This window comes from Mustela nivalis, assembly GCF_964662115.1.
Source record: "Mustela nivalis genome assembly, chromosome: 19".
NCBI classification, from domain to species: domain Eukaryota; kingdom Metazoa; phylum Chordata; class Mammalia; order Carnivora; family Mustelidae; genus Mustela; species Mustela nivalis.
In genome coordinates this window covers 21,339,162-21,357,980 of record NC_139038.1, presented here as the reverse complement: position 1 = coordinate 21,357,980, position 18,819 = coordinate 21,339,162, and the positions used below count along the sequence as shown (strand labels likewise).

Below are 18,819 nucleotides of genomic sequence, written 5' to 3'. Positions count from 1 at the left end.
TGTAAACAAGTAAACATAGGTCACTTCAGACAGTCTTCACCACTTAGAAGATATTAAAGCGGGCCGGGGTGGTAGAGTGTGCTGGTTGGGGGGCAGCCAGACCCCTCTAGAGAGGGGGACCGGGAGGTCCACCTGAGGAAGGAGCATGGAGCTGAGGAGACAGTGTAAGGGATGTGAGCCTCCAGAGAGAAGGCTCTGTGGGGAGAAGACATGAGTACAGAAACCCTGAGACTAAGGGGAACTTGGCATGTTTAAGGGGCAGAAAGAGAGGCAGCTCAGTGTGTTGATATAAAATAAAGAATCTGTGGAGTTCCTTTTGTGATGCTCTTCTCTTGCAAGTGAAGACACGACCGTGTGAAAAACAGGAATGTCCAATTTACATGCGCCTGTGATTTCTTTCACATCGCAGTGCTGTTTGTGGAGTACTGCTCTGCGTACACCAAGGCCGTTAGAAATGGTTTTTTTGATCTGAGTGCATCTCTTTCAGCCTGAGTCAGGGTTTATCTCTTGGCTCCTTCATTCATTCATTAAGCATTATGGATTTCTGGGCATTGGCTCTTTGGGTCACTGTGATAAATAAATCACAGTTCCTGCTGTCAGATTAACTGTCTACTGGTGGAGGCAGGAAGAGAGACAGTATTTGTAGCATGGTGGAGTTAGTGCTGTGGCCCAGACAGCACAGGGAACAAATCAACAGTGTGCTTCCTAGAGAAGAATACCTCTACTAGGTCTAAGGAGGTGGCCTAGAGGAAGGGTGGAGGGGTGTTCCGGGGAGGGAATTGACTGCACAGAGAATGAGTAAGACATGCATAGGGCACGAATAGGTCTAGTGGCTAGGCTTGGGTGAGAAAGCCCCTGGGCCAGGGGTCCTCGGCCCCGGCTGCGTATCAGAACCACCTGGGGGTTCCTCAGTAAATCTCTGTGCTCAGCCCCTGTACCAGAGTGATTACAGCAGAATCTTGGGGGCTTAATTTAAAAAAAAAAAAAAAATCCCTGGGGGCTGCAGCATGGGCAGGGGCACATGGCTTCTACCATAGGCTGGAAGCTGACTTTCAGGGTCACTTGCTTGCCAGCAACTTCCTTGTCAGACAACCAGGCTACAGCCACGTGCGTGCTAGACTGACCATGTCCTCAACCGTCCCCTTTTCTCACCATATCCGTTGATCTTGTCCTCTGGCTATCTAGTACCCCTGAGAAGCCATTTTGGCACATGAACTGTTAAATTACATTTAGAAACCTAAGCTTCTCGGCTGACTTTTTTATCCACTTATAGGAGTAACTGTTAAATTTCCTGTTTTATTTTGAGAACTGTCCTAAACCCAATAATATAGTCATTCCATTTTAAGAGACCATGAATGAAGAATTACGCATTAAAGGGATGCCATACTTTTAAGGTGATTGCAGTATTTATATGTGTTAGATTTGGACTGCCTTTTGTGCTGCACTTAGAGAAGACAATAGCTTGGGACCTTTTGCAGAAGGAAATCTTGGAGAAGATGAAGTATTTCCTCAGGCCCACGGTTTGTGTCCAGGTGAGTAAGCATTTTGACACTCCAGCATAGCATGCGTGTGTACCAAAGTGAAGAAACAGTCACTACAGTGAAATTTGAATTTTGGACCTCTGCACTTAGGGAAGACCAGGTGCTGAGCTGGGATGTTGAGGAGCCTTGGTGGAAAGCTGTGTTCACATTTTCAAGACTAAGAATTTACCCCTCAGTTCCTGGCCACTGCAAGAATTTCTTTGAATTGCTAGGTATTTCTTTATAATATATATGTATCTAATAAAGTACATGGCCAGCTTTGAGAGATTTTGTAGAACAGCTATCTGTATATTTTCAAAATTAGGATTACTATATGAAGGTATCCCTGGAGGACTTACATTCAATTAAGGTTCAGCCTAAAGCAACATATTACTTGTCTTGCATAACATTTTGCTGTATAAATTGCATTTAGGTACATCATCTTTAAAGTGTGTAAGAGTGGCTCAAGAGCCTAACAATAGCAGAGAGAAGCATTTTGCAAAACCGTTTGTTGTCCATCTAATCTGTTTTGGAAATGCCACTGTGACGCACATGCCCTTGAAGAGCAGTTCAGCCCCATTTTCCTTTATTGTTTGATGCAGGTGTGTCCATTCAGTTTGCGTGTTGTCAGTGTTGTGGGGATAACATACTTGTTGCCCCAGGAGGAGCAGCCGCTGTGCCACCCAACAGTAGAAAGGTAAAAATCAGTCACCGTGTAGAATTTTGTTAATGCTCCGATGTAATTTCTAGTGATGTCTGGTATAATTTCTATCTCAGTGTGGTAGGCTCTTTAGGCTTGTTTAGAAATTAAGTCTACTTCTTTTACTTTTCATTCATACTTGAGTATAATATATATGATCTTTTTTGAGATCAGAGAAGCCTGGAGTAGTCCTGTCAGGAAATCAAATTATTGTATGTCCCAGGACTACAGCTAAATTACACTTTAATATTCAGTCAGGATGGAATTTATCCAAACTAGAATTCTCATCATGCCACTCTCCTGGAAATCTTAAATGGAAACCTAAAAGATAAAGTCCGACTTCCACGGTGTATGAAGGTCTACACAGTTTGAACCCTGCTACTTCCCACTTGTCAGGCCCCGCCCTCCTCCCGTCTTGGACTTTCAGCAGTATCCGAGCACGAGGATTGCTGGAATGTGTGGCACAGCTTCGTGTGTGCCTTTGCATGTGTGGTGCCCTCTGTTGATCGTTCCATTCCTATGAGCCTTCTTTCTGTCGCTCCTCTCCCTCAGTAGACTTTGTCACTTCATTCTGCTACCTCTGTGCTTGGTTTATGGGGGAGAAGGAGAGATGCAGGAGCAGACTTTGTTTCCAGAGGAACTATTATCTGGTATCTATCTGGGTTGGTGAGAAATGAGACAAAAAATTAGAAAGGTTATAAAGAATATCTAAAAGTGATTGCGGACAGCCTTATAACATGAGACTAATTTCTTCCGATCTCTTTATTTCTATACTGGACATTTTTTTTTAAAGATTTTTAAAAATTTATTTATTTGACAGAGAGATCACAAGTAGGAAGAGAGCAGGCAGACAGAGAGGGGGTAAGCAGGCTCCTTGCTGAGCAGAGAGTCCGATGTGGGGCTTGATCCCACGATCCTGAGATCATGACCTAAGCCGAAGGCAGAGGCTTAACCCATGGAGCCACCCAGGCGCCCCTATACTGGACAGTTTAATTTAAGGATTTTTTTCAGTCCAATTGTAACCTAGTTATTCTAGATATGAGGTCATAATGGTCTCACTAGAAACTTTTTCTGATAAGGAACGATGATGAAGATTTTCAGTAATCGCAATTTATGATATCAAATTTCAAATAGGACATAATCACAGAAGTAAAATCATTTCTTTAGAACACAATATGTGACTTCCATCTCCGCGCTCTAGGGCATTAAAATCTTGTGGACCAGGTGGCACCGCTCATGTGAAGTTAGTGGTAGAATGGGACAAGGAAACAAAAGATTTGTGAGTATTTTTTTTTTTTACCTAGTGCTTATAGAATCATTGTCTGAATGATCATTTTAATAGCATCCCTTTGGTCTTTCAGATTAGCTAAAACAAATCTCTCTTTAAGTATCCAAGTGGACTGCTAATCCTTTATTTAACCAGTTGTCTGGATCTCAAAAACCTTAGAGTATTTGTTGGATGCTGATCAGACAGAACTAGTTATTCATTACTCTATAGGGCCAATTACTTTTAAAAAAACTTTTAAAGAGAGCACGCTCCAGGAGGGGGGGAGGGGAGGGGAGGCGAGGGAGAGAGAAAGAGAGAATCTTAATCCACACTGGGCAAGGAGCCCAACTCGGGGCTAATCCCACAACCCAGAGATCATGACCTGAGCTGAAATCAAGAGTGGTATGCTTAACTGACTGCGCCACCCAGTTGCCCCTTTAATTTTTACTGTAGGCCCATTAACTCTTGTAAATTATACCAAATGCCCTTAGATACACAGGATAAGAAAATATGAATTAATAGTTCATGGCCACTCCCATGAAAACCAACTCCCAAATTATTTCTTGAAAATATCTTTATAGATACAGAACTTTTCAAGCATATTTTGAAACATAGAGAAGTTGGATGACCAGTTGGGTAACCTGTTTGCTTTCATTACCCATTGGTTCTTTTTGGTTATAAATCTATAGTCACATTGTGAAGCTGCAGTTTTGAGGTCACTTTTGCAGTACATTCTCTAATAATTACCCACCCCCTCCCTCATTGCAGCCTGTTTGTAAATACTGAAGATGAATATATTCCTGATGCAGAAAGCGTCCGTCTGCAGAGGGAGCGTCATCATCAGCCTCAGACTTGCACTTTATCCCAGTGTTTCCAGCTCTACACCAAAGAGGAGCGGGTAAGCACCTGGCAGTGCTTCTTGGGTGGGGAGGGGGCGGGGGTGATAGGGCAGGATGACACGAGAGAAGCAGATGATGCCCCAGAAGAGTCCCCGGCATTCTTCATCATGTAAGTTTTGCACACTTGATGGGCATCTAAGTGTTGTCTCTTTTAGGACTTCAACAAAAAGTAGTTTAGATTACTAGAAATTTTTGACTGATTGAAATGCTCTAAAAGTGAACCTGCATAGTTAATATTTTCCCCTTTTAACAATAATGCATTTTTTTGTTTCGATTTAGAGATTTTGTCTATTTATTCTTAAGACTTTATTGAGAGCGAGAGAGAGTATGCACGAGAGAGAGCAAGCACAAGTGGGTGGGGGGCAGAGGCAGAGGGAGAAGCAGACGCTCCACTGAGCAGGGAGCCCAACGCAGGGCTCAATCCCAGGACCATGGGATCATGACCTGAGGCGAAGGCAGACATTTAACCAACTGAGCCACCCAGGTGCCCCTTGATTTAGAGATTTTAAATCATTTGCCCTAGTAACCAGAATAGTGATTCTTAATCTTCTGGTGCTAAGAACATAGGTGCTAGAACCTATTTAAATTTAAACTAAATTAATGAAAATGAAGTAAAATTAAAAATTCAGTTCCTTAGCTGCAGTGGGTATACACGGAAAGTTCTATCAAACAGCATGCTTTGGACCGCTCAACATAGTGCTTGGCAGATAGAGGGGACTCAGTAAATATTTGATTGGAAGAGTGGACAGATACATGGATTAATAAGTCTCTGTGGATGGGGCCAACGCCTGTGTGGTTTAAAACTCTTTAGGTTTATGCACCTTGACTGGAGTACTTGGTGTTCATCTAATCTTGAATTGATGTTTAGGATCATAATTTTGACTAATTGTTACTGCTCACTCTTGTATGTAGTGAACCCTGAAATTTCAGGGTCAGAGGGGACTAAAACTCCTTTATTCTAAAGGTTGAGTTCTTCTACCTAATTGCAAATAGGTGATTGTCCAGCCACTGTTTCAATACCTTAGTTATGAGGCATTAGTCTCCGCTCAAGAGACATACCATTTCCTCTCTAGACGTCTCTGGTGGTCATGGAGGCTGCCCTGAAATGGGCCCCAGGTTACTGCAGCCAACAGGCGTTCTCTCTCCTGAGTTTGTTAAGGATATTTGAGGACACGTCTGACTATTCTTCCACTTGTCTATCCTTTAAATATTTGAGAATACTTCTAATATTCTCGCAGAGTCTTTTTCCCCCAAGCTGTTCATAGTTAGTTCCTTTATTTATTTATTTATTTTTAAGATTTTATTTATTTATCAGAGAGAGGGGGGGGGAGAGAGCAAGCACAGGCAGATGGAATGGCAGGCAGAGGCAGAGGGAGAGGCAGGCTCCCTGCTGAGCAAGGAGCCCGATGTGGGACTTGATCCCAGGACGCTGGGATCATGACCTGAGCCGAAGGCAGCTGCTTAACCAACTGAGCCACCCAGGCGTCCCCATAGTTAGTTCCTTTAATAATAGCTTTTTTTTATAAGACCTATTTTTTTCTTTTTCAGTATAGGGCCTAATTATAAAATAGTTAGTTGGCTTTCTTAATTAAAAAAAAATTGTTCAGATTTTACATATTTATCTGAGAGAGAGAACACAGCAGGAAGGAGAAGAGAGGGAGAAGCAGACCCCCTGCTGTGCAGGGAGCCTGGTGTGGGGTTTGATCCTAGAACCTGGGGATCATGACCTGAGTTGAAGGCAGATGCTAAGCTGAGCCACCTAGTCACTCCAGTTAGTTGGCTTTAAAGTGGGTTGATAGTAGACTCTTGTTTGGAACTTTGTCCTATTTGGGGTTTTTTTTTTCCCCTCTTTTAAATTTTGGAGATGTTTGAGAATGGCACAGAGCTTAAAACTGATCAGATCTTCTAGATGACAACATTGGTATTCCACAGAACATCTTACTGATCTAGAAGGATGAGTTCAAGCTGGCAAGATACATTTGAGTAGAGATTCATTCATTCAATAAATGTTTACTGAGTACATACTGTGTGTTAGGGTGCTACGCATGGTACTGGGGATATAATAGGGACCAGGCCAGGTGGTGTTTCTGACTTTGGGCTGCTGATAGTCTAGTGGGGATAAATAAGTAAATCAAGGAAGCAACTGGATGTGGTTGAGAAACAGGAATGAGGCCAGTGTGGCTGGAACACAGGCCTGAGGAAGAGAGTTGTGGGAATCTGTCCTAGCATAACCTAGCTAGCATCTGTATATCCGTAGCATCTATAAGCAGTGCCTGGCACAGAGAAAGCACTTGGTAAGTACATAAGAATGAATGAATAAATGAGTATAACTGGGACAGTTCAGCTATCGGGTCCAAAAATAACAGTACAGGTACAGAGCAGGAGACAAGGAGACTTAGCAGCAGGCCATGAGGTGGTAACTTTGGGTGTAGTTGTCTAGAAGCTCAGTATTGATTCTCAGTGTCACATGTCAGCCGCAGTCAGCTGCCTTAAGGATACTTTATTTTTTAATTTTTTTAAAGATTTTATTTATTTATTTGACAGAGACACAGTGAGAGAGGGAACACAAGCAAGGAGATGGGAGTGGGAGAAGCAGGCCTCCTGCCGAGCAGGGAGCCGGATGTGGGGCCCAGTTCCAGGATCCTGGGATCATGACCTGAGCCAACGGCAGATGCCTAACGACTGAGCCACCCAGGCACCTCACGGATACTTTTAAACCAGTGCTCAGAACTCAAATGGTGATAGCGCTGCTCTTTTCATTACCTTAAATGTTCATGGTTAAAAGAGTGATGAACCGGGGCATGAGCGAGCAGCTAGGAGATGGTCCATCTGGAAACTATGATGCGCTGAATATCTTTTGACAGAGGCAGACTTAAGTGGGGACCTGATAGTTATTTTTAGGCACTTCAAGGACTGTCTGTGGATGAGGGATTGGACTGAATTCTATCTAAAAAGCAGAACTTACAGATTGGAAGCACAAGGGAGAATGTATTTGTCTTAATATGAGAAAGAACTCTCTGACCATCTGAAAACGAAACAGCTGCCCGCTGAGATGGCTGGCCTTCGTTTGCTGAGCAGAGTTAGCTGGGCCAGCGGTGCTCCGAATATGATCTGCAGGGCCAGGAGCTCTTTGTAGCAGTTTGCAAGAAGAAAAGTGCAGAAATCAGAGACATTTTAGAAAATGTCATAGTTGTTAGACATTGTCAGGACATTCTTACTGTATCTTATGTAACTATCTATATTAGAAGTTAACAAAACAAATAAACAACAGCTTGTCCCTTTTCCACAAGGCCTGGGCTGGATGCCCACATTTGGAGACTATTACTGTCACAGAGAGGTGCAGACTTACAGGATGACAGTGTAGGTCCCTGCAAGTCTAAGTGTCTGAGCCACTTCCATCCACCCAGATTTCTGTTTCTCCCCCTGTCTCCTACAAACATGATTGGGTCTCCCTATCATGAGGAAAAAAAAAAAACGTCCCCTCAATTCTGTTTCCCTTTCCAGTGCCCGGGCCTGCTTTTCTGCTCCTCCTTTCTGCTTCGTTACCCTTTGGTGGTTTCAGCTCTTTCCTTCCTGCATCTGACTGCGCTGCTGACACTGTCCTCTCAAACTCTCGGTGGCCCCTGGTTCGCCCAGTTCTGCGGCCTCTGCCCCGTCCCCATCCGATCTCTCCAGGATCTTGCCATTGTCTCTCCTTGGCGCGCATAAACAAAAACGCTTCCGGTTTGCTTATTTTTCTGACCACACATCCTCAGGCTCTGGTGGCTTCTCAGCTTTAGTACTTCGTTTAAAAAGAGACATTTCCCCAAGATTCTGTTCTTGACTTCTGTCTGTTCCATCTCGGCGGGCTCTCTCATCCATACCGTGGTGTCCTTGCCTCATCACCCTCGTGGCCCTCAATCTCATGCACCTTCTGAACTCGGGAGGGGATTGAAGTCTCTCACCAGACGTGCGGCATGGGCCCCTCTGAATGTATCCGCATCCCGCAAGCCTCACCTGGAGAGATGACACACGTGCACTTGACGCCCCAGAAAGACCTTGTTGCTCTCAGGAGGTGGGGGCGTTCTTCAGAGCATTTCAGTGTTTGGGGGGAGAGAGTGGTTAGGAGACTTGCAGAGGTCCAGGTAAGAGCAGGGGTGAGGATCTGGAATTAAGGCCATCTCCGTGGGAATGGACTAGAGGAGGCAGGTGTGAGCTGTGGCGGGGACAATTACTTCAGATAGATGTGGAACCAGAGGAAGAGCAAAGGGTTTGAAGGCTTGCGATACCCACCCCCACCCCTGCCGCGGGTGCTGACTTTGGTGGGTGGTAGTGGTGGTTGCTGAGGTAGGACATCGAGGGGGAGGAAGTGTGTTGGTGGAAAGGCAACAGGTTGAGTTTGGGAGTTTGTGGAATTTGAGGTTCTTCTGTGACATTGAACGTCCTCGGTGGAATATTTACCTGTTCGGTCATCCCTTTTGGAGAGATCACGTATTCAGCAAATCTTTGGGGGCCAGCTCTGGCCAGGTGCCTCTTGGGATTGTGCTTTTCCATTGACTCCCCATCATATGTGGTTTCCAGTGAGATTCTGAATCACGCCATGCCCTGACCAGGAAGGGAGTGCCGCGGTCTCCTCTAGAAAGTCTCGCGTTAAGTGGTGCTTAACGGAAGTCGTTTTGTGCTGCTTGTTTTCAGCTCGCCCCAGATGACGCCTGGCGTTGCCCGCACTGTAAGCAGCTGCAGCAGGGGAGCATTACGTTAAGCCTCTGGACTCTGCCCGATGTGCTTATTATACATCTCAAGAGATTTCGACAGGTAGGTAAATCCTCTGTCCTAGTGAGAAAAGCTGTGATGGCGTTTCTTACGGTGGGCTGCAGGGGAATTCTTCAGGTGTCCCTTTTTGATGTAGTGTGTCTGTCCGTGGTGTTACATATCTGCCCCCTGTTTCTTTTTACCAGAAACAAATTTGGAGCATCCTGTAACCCTTTAATTTCTAAACATTTTAGTTCATACTGCAGATATTTTACTTTGTTTTTGAGGACTTGCTTTTGATTTGTGAATGTTGTATTTTAAATTTGGTAAGTGTACTTTGGGATTGGAAAAAAAAAAGTAGAGCTCCTTTCTGGGGTGGGTAGAATTCTCTTTGCACCAATAATGGGTGTCATCCTGCTTCCCGGGAGCTGTTATATAGTGGGGAAGATGAGTCATAAATATGTATAAAGAAAAGCTGCTTTGAGCTGAATTACTCTGAGTCAGTTTTTCAAAAAAAAAAAAAAAAGGCTATTTCCCGAGGCCCCGTTGTAGGAGAGGTAAAGAGGAAGTTTACGAAGTGCCTGAGGCCTAGCTTTAAGGTTTGTATCTTAAAGATTAGGAGGAGGCATCTCCCAGGTGAGGTGGCAACAGGGCTGTGGGCGCACCGGGGCAGAGGGAGCAGTGTGCGCTGAGCCCTAGGCACGGATAGCACGTGCCAGAGACTGAAAGCAGGCCAGTTTGGCTGGAGCTCCAGAGGGCGGGGGAAGCTGTGAGTTGAGGTCAAAGGGGTGTGCAGGAACTGGCCAAGCAGACCCTTGGCAGACAGAGTGGGATTCTGATAAAGGGTTATAACCAGAGAAGTCATATGACCAAACTGGTGATTTGAAGAGACCATTCTGGCTGCCCTGAGGAGAATGGGAGGCTGTGCCCGAGAAGCTAGGGAAATCTGAAAGGAGCCGTGGCAGCTGCCCAGGGGAGGGAGGCTGCTATGGAGCAGTGGCAGTGGAGATAAGAGCGGAATAGAATCAGATGTTGAGGACTTGCTGATGAAGTGGAGGTGTCTGGGGTGACATGCACAGTATCCCTAGGGCTGGGCTTTCACTCAGAGGTTTGGGGTTTGGCTCCTATCATAGTAAGGAATGTCCCAACTGCATGCTTCCTTTGGGATCCACAGGTAGAAAGCTGGTGATGTTCAGAGCCCAGACTTCTCTGGCCCCTTACACACACACACACACACACACACACACTCACATTTCCTTCGCTTTTTCTTTAGAAGACCTGTCCTCACACTACCCACACCTCAGACTCAAAACTGCAGTGTTGCTTTTGACTTCTTTCTTGGCCCTCCCCTATAGAAGTCACCTCTTGAGCTTGGCTGAGCCTCCGCATGGTCTCCTGAGTGTGTCCTCTTCTCCCCATTCGTGCTGTCAGCCTGTCCTGCAGACCTGTGAGACTGCCCAGCTGGTTGCAGTCACATTGTCTTCTACTTGATTTCCTAACCTAAGCTGCTCCTTCATGTCACATCCTGTGCACTGCTCACACAGCTCTGTGATGACCCTCCTCCCTCAAGCCTCAGTGCCTGACTGCAGAACAAGGTCCAGATTCTTTAGTCTGACCTTCCTGACCATCTAGGGCGCATCCTGCCTTTCTCTTATGAACATTTTCTTTCTCTTAATAGATCCTTGGTTCCTTGGGGTGGGCGTTAGCCGTGGCTGATTAATTTCTTAAAGCTCCCATAGATGGGAAACATTCAGAAAACAGTCATTGAGCTAATGGTTGGATTTCAGAGGATTTCCCAGTGGCCTCAATAGAAAGTACAGATTACCCAGGATTATCACCTACATGAATATATGAAGTCCCTGTTAGGCAGTAACGTGCTTGTTGGGGGAGGTAGGGAGGAAAAGGGCATACTGCTTATCCAGCGCTCTTCTGTGCCGGCATTGTGCATCCTCTCTCATGTACATGATCCCTCCGTCCCTTGTTCATGCCTCTGTGACAGAGGTAGCAGGATGAACTGCCTGATAATGTCATTCTGTGAGTCAAAAACCTAAAAACCCTGTATCAGATAAGGAAATGGAGACTCGGGTTCATGACCCCTTATACGTAGGTCATGGCTTATTCTACTTTTAGCGGTATTACAACCTGTTTCTCCAGGTAGTTCACACTGTTAATGAGTTTCCCTATTTTGTATGTACCTTGGGAAACATCAGATAGGTAACTCAAACCACTCTAGCTGATAGGGTCCACATTCCACACAAAACTGGTCTCCCATCTACTTGCATGAAAATATCATCAGAACTTGTTTTTCTTCTTGCAACAGGAAGGAGACAGGCGTGTGAAACTTCAGAACATGGTCAAGTTCCCCTTGACTGGCCTGGATATGACACCTCATGTGGTTAAGAGAAGTCAGAGCAGCTGGAGTTTGCCATCCCATTGGTCTCCATGGAGACGGCCCTATGGACTCGGGAGGGACCCTGAGGACTACGTCTATGACCTGTATGCTGTGTGCAATCATCATGGCACCATGCAAGGGGGGCACTACACAGGTCTGCAGTGCGAGAGGCCGGGTGTCTATGCTGACCCTTCCTTTAGACAGCTTTGGCTTTTGACAGGGCTACTTTTGCTTTAGGACCTCCCTTTCTCTTCCAGTAGACAGTGTGCCAACTTTGAGGGCATTTTCATCCTCTGGATCTCTATCCAAGAGCAAATAAATGAAAATTCTTCCTTTTCCTGAGTTGGATCCTCCAGTAATTGTCTGACCTGACTGGGGAGCGGTGCGTGCAGACAGCACTGTCTGGGCCACCAAGGGCTCACTGTGGTTACCTCCCCTGCACTCCACATTTAAGGTTTCACTCCGTCTCCTTGAAATTCTAGCTTCTTGCTTATTTGGAGTGATTATATGAATCAGCTTCATAGAGTCTTTAAAGTGATGTGGAAGAGGTTTTTTTTGTTTCAAGGCTAAATTTATTCTTCATTTTTTAAAAGTGACTTTGTTTATTATCTGAAATTTATAGACTAGAGAGAGGGAGAGAAAGAACATTATCATCATCCATGGGCTCATCACTCAAAAATAACCGTTGGTAACATTTTTAAAAGTAGTGATGAATGTACCTATCAAAATTGACCATTTGAGCCATGTTTGAAGTGTGCAGCTCATTGGCATTAAGTACATTTACGTTGTTGTGTGGCTCTCACCACCACCCGTTTCCAGACATTTTCTTCTTTCCAAACGGAAACATTAAACAGCACCTCTCCTCTGCCTTCTTCCCCCCATCTCCTGGCTACCACCAGTCTTCCTGTCTCTCTGAATCTGATTACTCCTGGAACCTTCTCTAAGTGGAACCATACAGTAGTTGTCCTTTTGTGTCCAGCTTAGTTCATGCCGCATAATGTCTGTAAGATTCACGTGTCCTAAATGTGTCGGAATCTCCTTCCTTCGAAGGCTGAATGATAGTGCCCCTTGTATGTAGGTAATATTTCTTGCAGTGTTTTTCTGTAAGTTTTGGCCATTATTTTACACTGTCGTGATTGTACTGGTAGGTTCTATTTAGGTAAACATTCATGGACCACATCCTACATAGCTGGCCATGGGCTCACAGCAGAGACGCATCAGAAACGAGCAGGCCTTAATTCTGTCTTCCAGGAGCATAATCGGATAGAGGGATATAGGGCCGGATGATATGTAAGATCAGTAACGTGTCGTAGATTCTGTGGTGGAAATGTGCATAGCAGGCACAGCAGCGGGCCAGGAGAATGTGGTCAGAGTGCTGGAGGCACAGGAGAAGCTGTGGGGATAGTAACCTGCTGTCGGTAGAGAATGTGTATTCCATTGATAATGTTGTTTCTCAAGAAAATGCACTTTTTTTTTTTTAAGATTTTTATTTATTTATTTGATAGAGATCACAAGTAGGCAGAGAGGCAGGCAGAGAGAGAGAGGGGGAAGCAGGCTCCCCGCCGAGCAGAGAGCCCGATGTGGGGCTCGATCCCAGGACCCTGAGATCACGACCCGAGCTGAAGGCAGAGGCTTAAACCACTGAGCCACCCAGGCGCCCCGAAAATGCACTTTCTAGCAAGAAATTGTTGAGAACAAGTAAGACAGACCTGGATTTTATCCTGTTTTATTCCCTACATAGAGTGGGCTTTGGAAAATACCTGAAAACCCGCAGGTACTTTGGAGGTCCTATAGTTTAGAGACAGGAACATGGGCTAGAAGCTAGACACCTCTTCCACGTTCTGTGACTTATGGCAGGTGACCTCACATGAACTTGGTGCCTATGCCAGTGAGCTAGAAGGGTGCAGGCCTGCTTCTCGGGACCTGTTGTTACCTAGGAAGAGCTTAGGCACTTTCTGCATTATTTCCCCTTTGTGATGCCTAGGTCATACCACTGCTTTTCTGATTGATATATAAAAGTTTACGGTTTTTTAGAGAACATTTTAAGTGCCTTAGTGTTGTTGAATTCAAGATAACATGTTTTTAATTGGAATTTTATTTTGCACTAGTTCTAGTTATAATCACGTAGTATATGTATGGCCAACTCGTGTATGAATTCTAGATCAGACTTCCTTGATGAAGAACCTGCCTTTTTTCTTTTTTAAAATTTCCAATTTTTCATGAAACAGCCTTTGTAAAAATACAGTAAGAATATCACAACAGTGTCAGATTGCTATTTAATGCTAATCTCAGTTTGCGTGCTTACCTTGTTGTGGACGGAGACCAATCTATGAACCACAATTTGAGTAGCACTTGTCTAGAGAACAATTGAGAAGCTAGTGCCAGGAAGAAAAGCAAGCAGAATGATTTTGTAAATACACTGAAACCATTAGTGATTTGCCTTGCTGCCTTAGTTGCCTTGCTGTGACTGAGAACAGACCACCCTGAAGAGAAACACTGTGGCGTAAGTGCTGGGCTGCTCTGTAACCGTGTCTTGGGTGTGTGTCCCACTCTAGACGAGCAGCTGCCTCGCCAGCTGGGTCATTTCTATATCAAGTCTGACCTGACACCACTGGCCAGTTGCTGTTTTATCAGCTCCTGTGCTGCCTCTCTCTCCACTTCTCGTTCTAGGAGTTCATAGCTATCCATGACTTCCCTCCCCACAATCAAAGATTCTTATTCGGCTCTTCTTTTCGGGGATCTGTCCAGTGTAGCCCCTCCTCACCTGGGTCCCTTTCATTTCTTAAGGTCCCATACTGACAAACCTGGCTTTTGCCTACAAGGGAGTCACTCTGGCGCCACTGGAGCGGGAACTCCACGGCTCTAGGACACCACATGTCCTGCTCCTGGAGTGTTCAGTGAAATATTCTAGCACTCATTCATTCTCACTCCAAGAAATGGGTATTTGTAGAAAGAGTGATAAGAATGTATCCCTCTGGATCAAGCTTATCACACCCCTTGATATATCCTTTTAAGATCACATAGCTTCATGAGCACTAAGTTCTTGTCTGCTTTTGTTGGTACTTGAATGGTCAGGGTGCTACCGGCACCTGTCTCAGGCTTAGAATTTGAACTGGAGAGAAACGTGCATGCATTTATGAGCTCAAATGTTCTTAGTTTGCCAGGGGATTTCTGGGTCTTTGTTTGTGCTACCCCTGATGGAGGGAGGGAGGGGTGCTTTAAGTGTAAGCTCAGGGTCTAGATTCATCTATTGTGAGCTGGGCCCTGCCCTTCACCAGCTGCTTGTCCTTGGGCAGACCGGTTAATCTTTTTGAGCTTCTGTAAAATGGGAATAATAATAGAACAAATCTCATAGGATTAGCTGAGAAGTTTGGCACACAATAAGTGCTAAACAAATATTAGCTGCTGGTAGTTATTAGTATCCTTATTTCTCGTTCTGTTTTCTATCTCTAATAAACATGAAAATGTGATAACGTGCTTATATCAGGGTTTCCCAGCCTTAGCACTCTTGATAGTTTGGCTGGATAATTCTTGTGGCGGTGACTGTCCTGGGCATTGTAGAATGTTGAGCAGGATAACCGGTCGCCCACTCAATGCCGGTAGCACCCTGGCCTCTAGTGTGACAGTCAAAAATGTCTCCATTCATTGCCAGATGTCCCTAGGGGAGCAGAATTGTCCCAGGTTGAGACCCACTGGTTTAAATAAATGAGTATATTGTGTTTTCTAAGATTAAAGAGAGTTTTGTCCATCTGGAATAGTTTGGAATTCCCTGAAACATTCTGCCTGAGTGTGATAGACCATTTGAATTTTTTTTTTTTTTAAACCATATTACATGCAGCCTTAAAAAGCTCTTGAATTAATGATGCGAGCCAAAACACAAGTGTCCTTGGGCAGAGTGGAGTGGCTAGCGCCCTCCTCCCCGGGTACTGATGACAGGCTCTTTTTTGGCAGCGTACTGTAAGAACTCTGTGGACGGCCTGTGGTACTGCTTTGATGACAGCGACGTGCAGCAGCTGTCGGAAGATGAGGTCTGCACACAGACTGCATACATCCTTTTCTACCAGAGGCGGACGGCTATTCCGTCATGGTCGGCCAACAGCTCGGTGGCAGGTAAGGCCGACTTTTTCTTGGGCAGGTTTTTCTAGAACAGAAGATGGTCATGAATGGTCCAGAGAATTCCACAGGGTCTCAGGACTCTGTGGGGCTGGTCAGAGAAATCGTCACGTTTACACTTAATCCAGAAACCAAAATGATTGTGGTCAAGAAAACAGGGATGCAACGTGTGAACCAGCAGAGTTCACATGGAAGCAGGTAGAACGTGTCTCAAAGTGAGCTCACCATGTTTGCTTGTGGTATGAGCGAATGAATAAATGAATGGCTGGATGAATGGAAAAGCAGTATGGCCTGCTGTTCTAAAAGAGAGAATGAGTCTTGGCTCTGCCATGTTTCCGTTGAATCATCATCTTGGAGCACATCCCATTTAAGCCACATATTTAATCACCTGTAATCTGGGAATACTAATAATACCTGCCTTACGGGGTCATTGTGTAGAAAAGGTAAAGTGCCATTAGAAATAGTTATTTTTCCCTGTGAGGTTGGCCTGTTCTGTTAGAAGGGTTGAAGGCTATAGTCCTATTCTGAGTTTAGCTGGATAGGATCTGGTCTGGATACAGCCACACCGTCCAAACAAGATGATGCATGCTTCTTAAGGCAGAGTTTAAGAGACTGTGGCTGAGGACGGGGACATGGTAACCTGGGATCACATTAGGGAATATTAGCCCCGGACTGAAGCTTGCGAGAGGTCAGTTCGAAGCCTCTGGAAGGGGGCACAGCTGAAGCAGCGTGAGCCCCTGCTGGAGTCAAGCCTCACTTGGTACACCCGCCTCTCTGTAGCACTCACTCCATGAAGAGAGTGGGAACTCCAGTGCTCTAGTGCTTTCCCCCAGCGCTTCCCACAGCCCGAGATATGCTTGGAAATTACATCCTCTTGAAGTCTATCAAAGACATGTTCTCAATTTCAAGAGCAGTATCTGGTGCTCTGGAGTATATTTTAGGGCATCCCTGGAATGGACAGTAAGAGACTGACACACAGCCTGGGTATGTGCGTATGAGTGTGTGTTTATGTATTAACATCGTGAAAATGACTTAACTATTCCACAAAGCAGTGAGGCTAAGTAGGTAACGGAGCATGCCACTTTTATTTGCTCTGTGTGGGAATTGTTTCCGTGTGCTTAGAACAGTGCCCGGCAGTAGGAGCTTAATAAATATTTGTAGAGTGAGTATGAATGATTCCATTGCCAGCACTTAAGGCCTGCACTTTGCATTATGAGGTGTCCATGCCTCCACTTGCATTTCACCACTATGAACATGTGCGAGTCTGCCCTCCTTCTCATCTTAATGGAATAGAGGCAAGCAGCCTGGGCGCGGCCACCTTCCAGCTCCGGAGCCGCACTTCTGTGCAGGTGTGCCCCGAGCCGCCGGCCCAGGATTCTGACCTGACCTCAGTGCCCGCTTCCTTTACTGCAGGCTCCACAAGTTCTTCCTTGTGCGAACACTGGGTGAGCCGACTCCCGGGGAGCAAGCAAGCCAGCGTGACCTCTGCAGCTTCCTCCAGACGTACCTCCCTGGCCTCGTTGTCCGAGTCGGTGGAGATGGCTGGGGAGAGGAGTGAAGATGATGGTGGGTATGGGTTCTGTGACACTTCTCTGACACACAGACACGCACAGGGTACCTCATGCTTAGGAACCAAGGCCCAAGAAGACTGGGAGAAGGTAAAAGGGCTGTGTAGCTGTAGGTTACAGTCCTAAGTGCCGTTTTCTATAAACCTGGTCATTCGCTTTTCCTCTAACCTTTAGGATGGCTTTCTTCTCCCACTTCATTATTTTCCACTTCTAAGGTCCAGCGTGGAGGCTGGAGCTTTAACTCTGTACAATAATATATACATTTGTTTCAAAGTGCTTTTCAGAGTCCTTAAAATAAGCTGTAAGGGGATTCTCCAAAGTGGTGATTTGCCCCGGGCCTCCTGGCAAGGAGGAGTCACGGTGCTGGCTCCCGTGAGGGCTACCCGACCCTTGACTTCTCCCCTTTCTCCCTCCGTTTCCTTTAGAGGAATTCGTGGCATGTTCTTTTAAGTCTAGAAGCATCTAGAGCAAAAACTCTTGCCTTTGTATAAAGGGAGTTTTCAAGAATTCTGAAGATGGTCACAATACAAAAACTTGGGAAATACAATACAAATGGACCTCCCCCCTTTTTTTAAACCTTCACTGACTGCTTGAGTAATGGCAGCAGAACCCTCAGTTCTGACAGGAACCCCCGGTGGTACAGGAAGGTGTCAGGCAGCCCAGGCACTGAGGCTGGGAGGAGGTGAGAGTGAGCTCAGCTTCTCTAATGAGGACGGTGACTCATCTCCCAGCAAGTCTCCTTCTGCGGCCAGCCGGTGGCGGCCAGCTGGTGGCTGTAATCTGCGTCTTGCTATGGGTAATTGTGAGAAATGAGAACGTGAAGTGGAGGGAAGCAGCAGGAAGCTGGCAGGGGAGGTCTGCGTCATTGCGACTCCAGCCCCGCTCCCTCTTCTGGCTTGTTACCTCTTTATTTGTAAAGTAACAGTACTTAACTGGAATCGCTAAGCTCCTGACATTTTATGGAAAACCAGCCAGTGGACCTTTGCTTGTTTAGGTAGGTTTTTCTCAATGCAGCCTTTAAATTTAGAATTCACTGTTTTAACAGTAAGCTGGTTTGCCCTCCGTCAGTTTTTAAACAGTGTAGTTGGTGAAATCAGTATCCTCTTAAGCATCGTCATCACCGGGGGGCCAGGTTGTGCCCACAGAGCAGAGCCTGTCTCTGGGGATTTTATCTGGAAGGTTTTATAAACACCACAGCTACAGCACTCGATATGCACGGAGTCTGATTTAGAATATTTTCTTTGGAAGGAAGTTTTAAGGCACTCAAAATAGAAGTGTGTAGTTCTAATTATGAACTTTTTCTTCGGAAGTTTGAAATCACTCAGGAGTATATTGTTCGATTATGGATATTGCCTTCAGAAGTTTGAAGTCACTCAGGCTGGGAGTGTATTGTCTCTGTTTTTTTCCACGGATCTGCTGTTATAGTCAGTAATCACAAGTCAGACTGCATATGGCGTTGAGTCAGGGGCAAGGGTTTGTGGTTCTGGTGTTTGCTCTGCCTCTGACTCCGTAATCTTGAGCAGCAACTTGACTTCTGTGGGTCCTGGTTGTCCTTAGATGAAGAATCTTCAGTAGCTCACATTTACTGAGCGCCTGCGAAGTGCCAGGTGGGCATAAGACTTTCAGGAT

General features: G+C 45.5%; 1 protein-coding gene across 3 annotated transcripts in view; it reads left to right on the top strand.

Moving 5' to 3' along the window:
- USP31 (ubiquitin specific peptidase 31) overlaps positions 1–18,819 on the top strand; it is a 96,852-nt gene that overhangs the window by 69,299 nt on the left and 8,734 nt on the right. For all 3 annotated transcript variants that reach the window (XM_082714661.1, XM_082714660.1, XM_082714659.1), the window contains 8 exons: positions 1,421–1,532; positions 2,123–2,217; positions 3,422–3,499; positions 4,256–4,385; positions 9,061–9,180; positions 11,438–11,663; positions 15,461–15,619; positions 17,036–17,188. In XM_082714661.1, the coding sequence (XP_082570787.1) occupies positions 1,421–1,532; positions 2,123–2,217; positions 3,422–3,499; positions 4,256–4,385; positions 9,061–9,180; positions 11,438–11,663; positions 15,461–15,619; positions 17,036–17,188 (1,073 nt within the window). The remainder of the gene's footprint in view (positions 1–1,420; positions 1,533–2,122; positions 2,218–3,421; positions 3,500–4,255; positions 4,386–9,060; positions 9,181–11,437; positions 11,664–15,460; positions 15,620–17,035; positions 17,189–18,819) is intronic.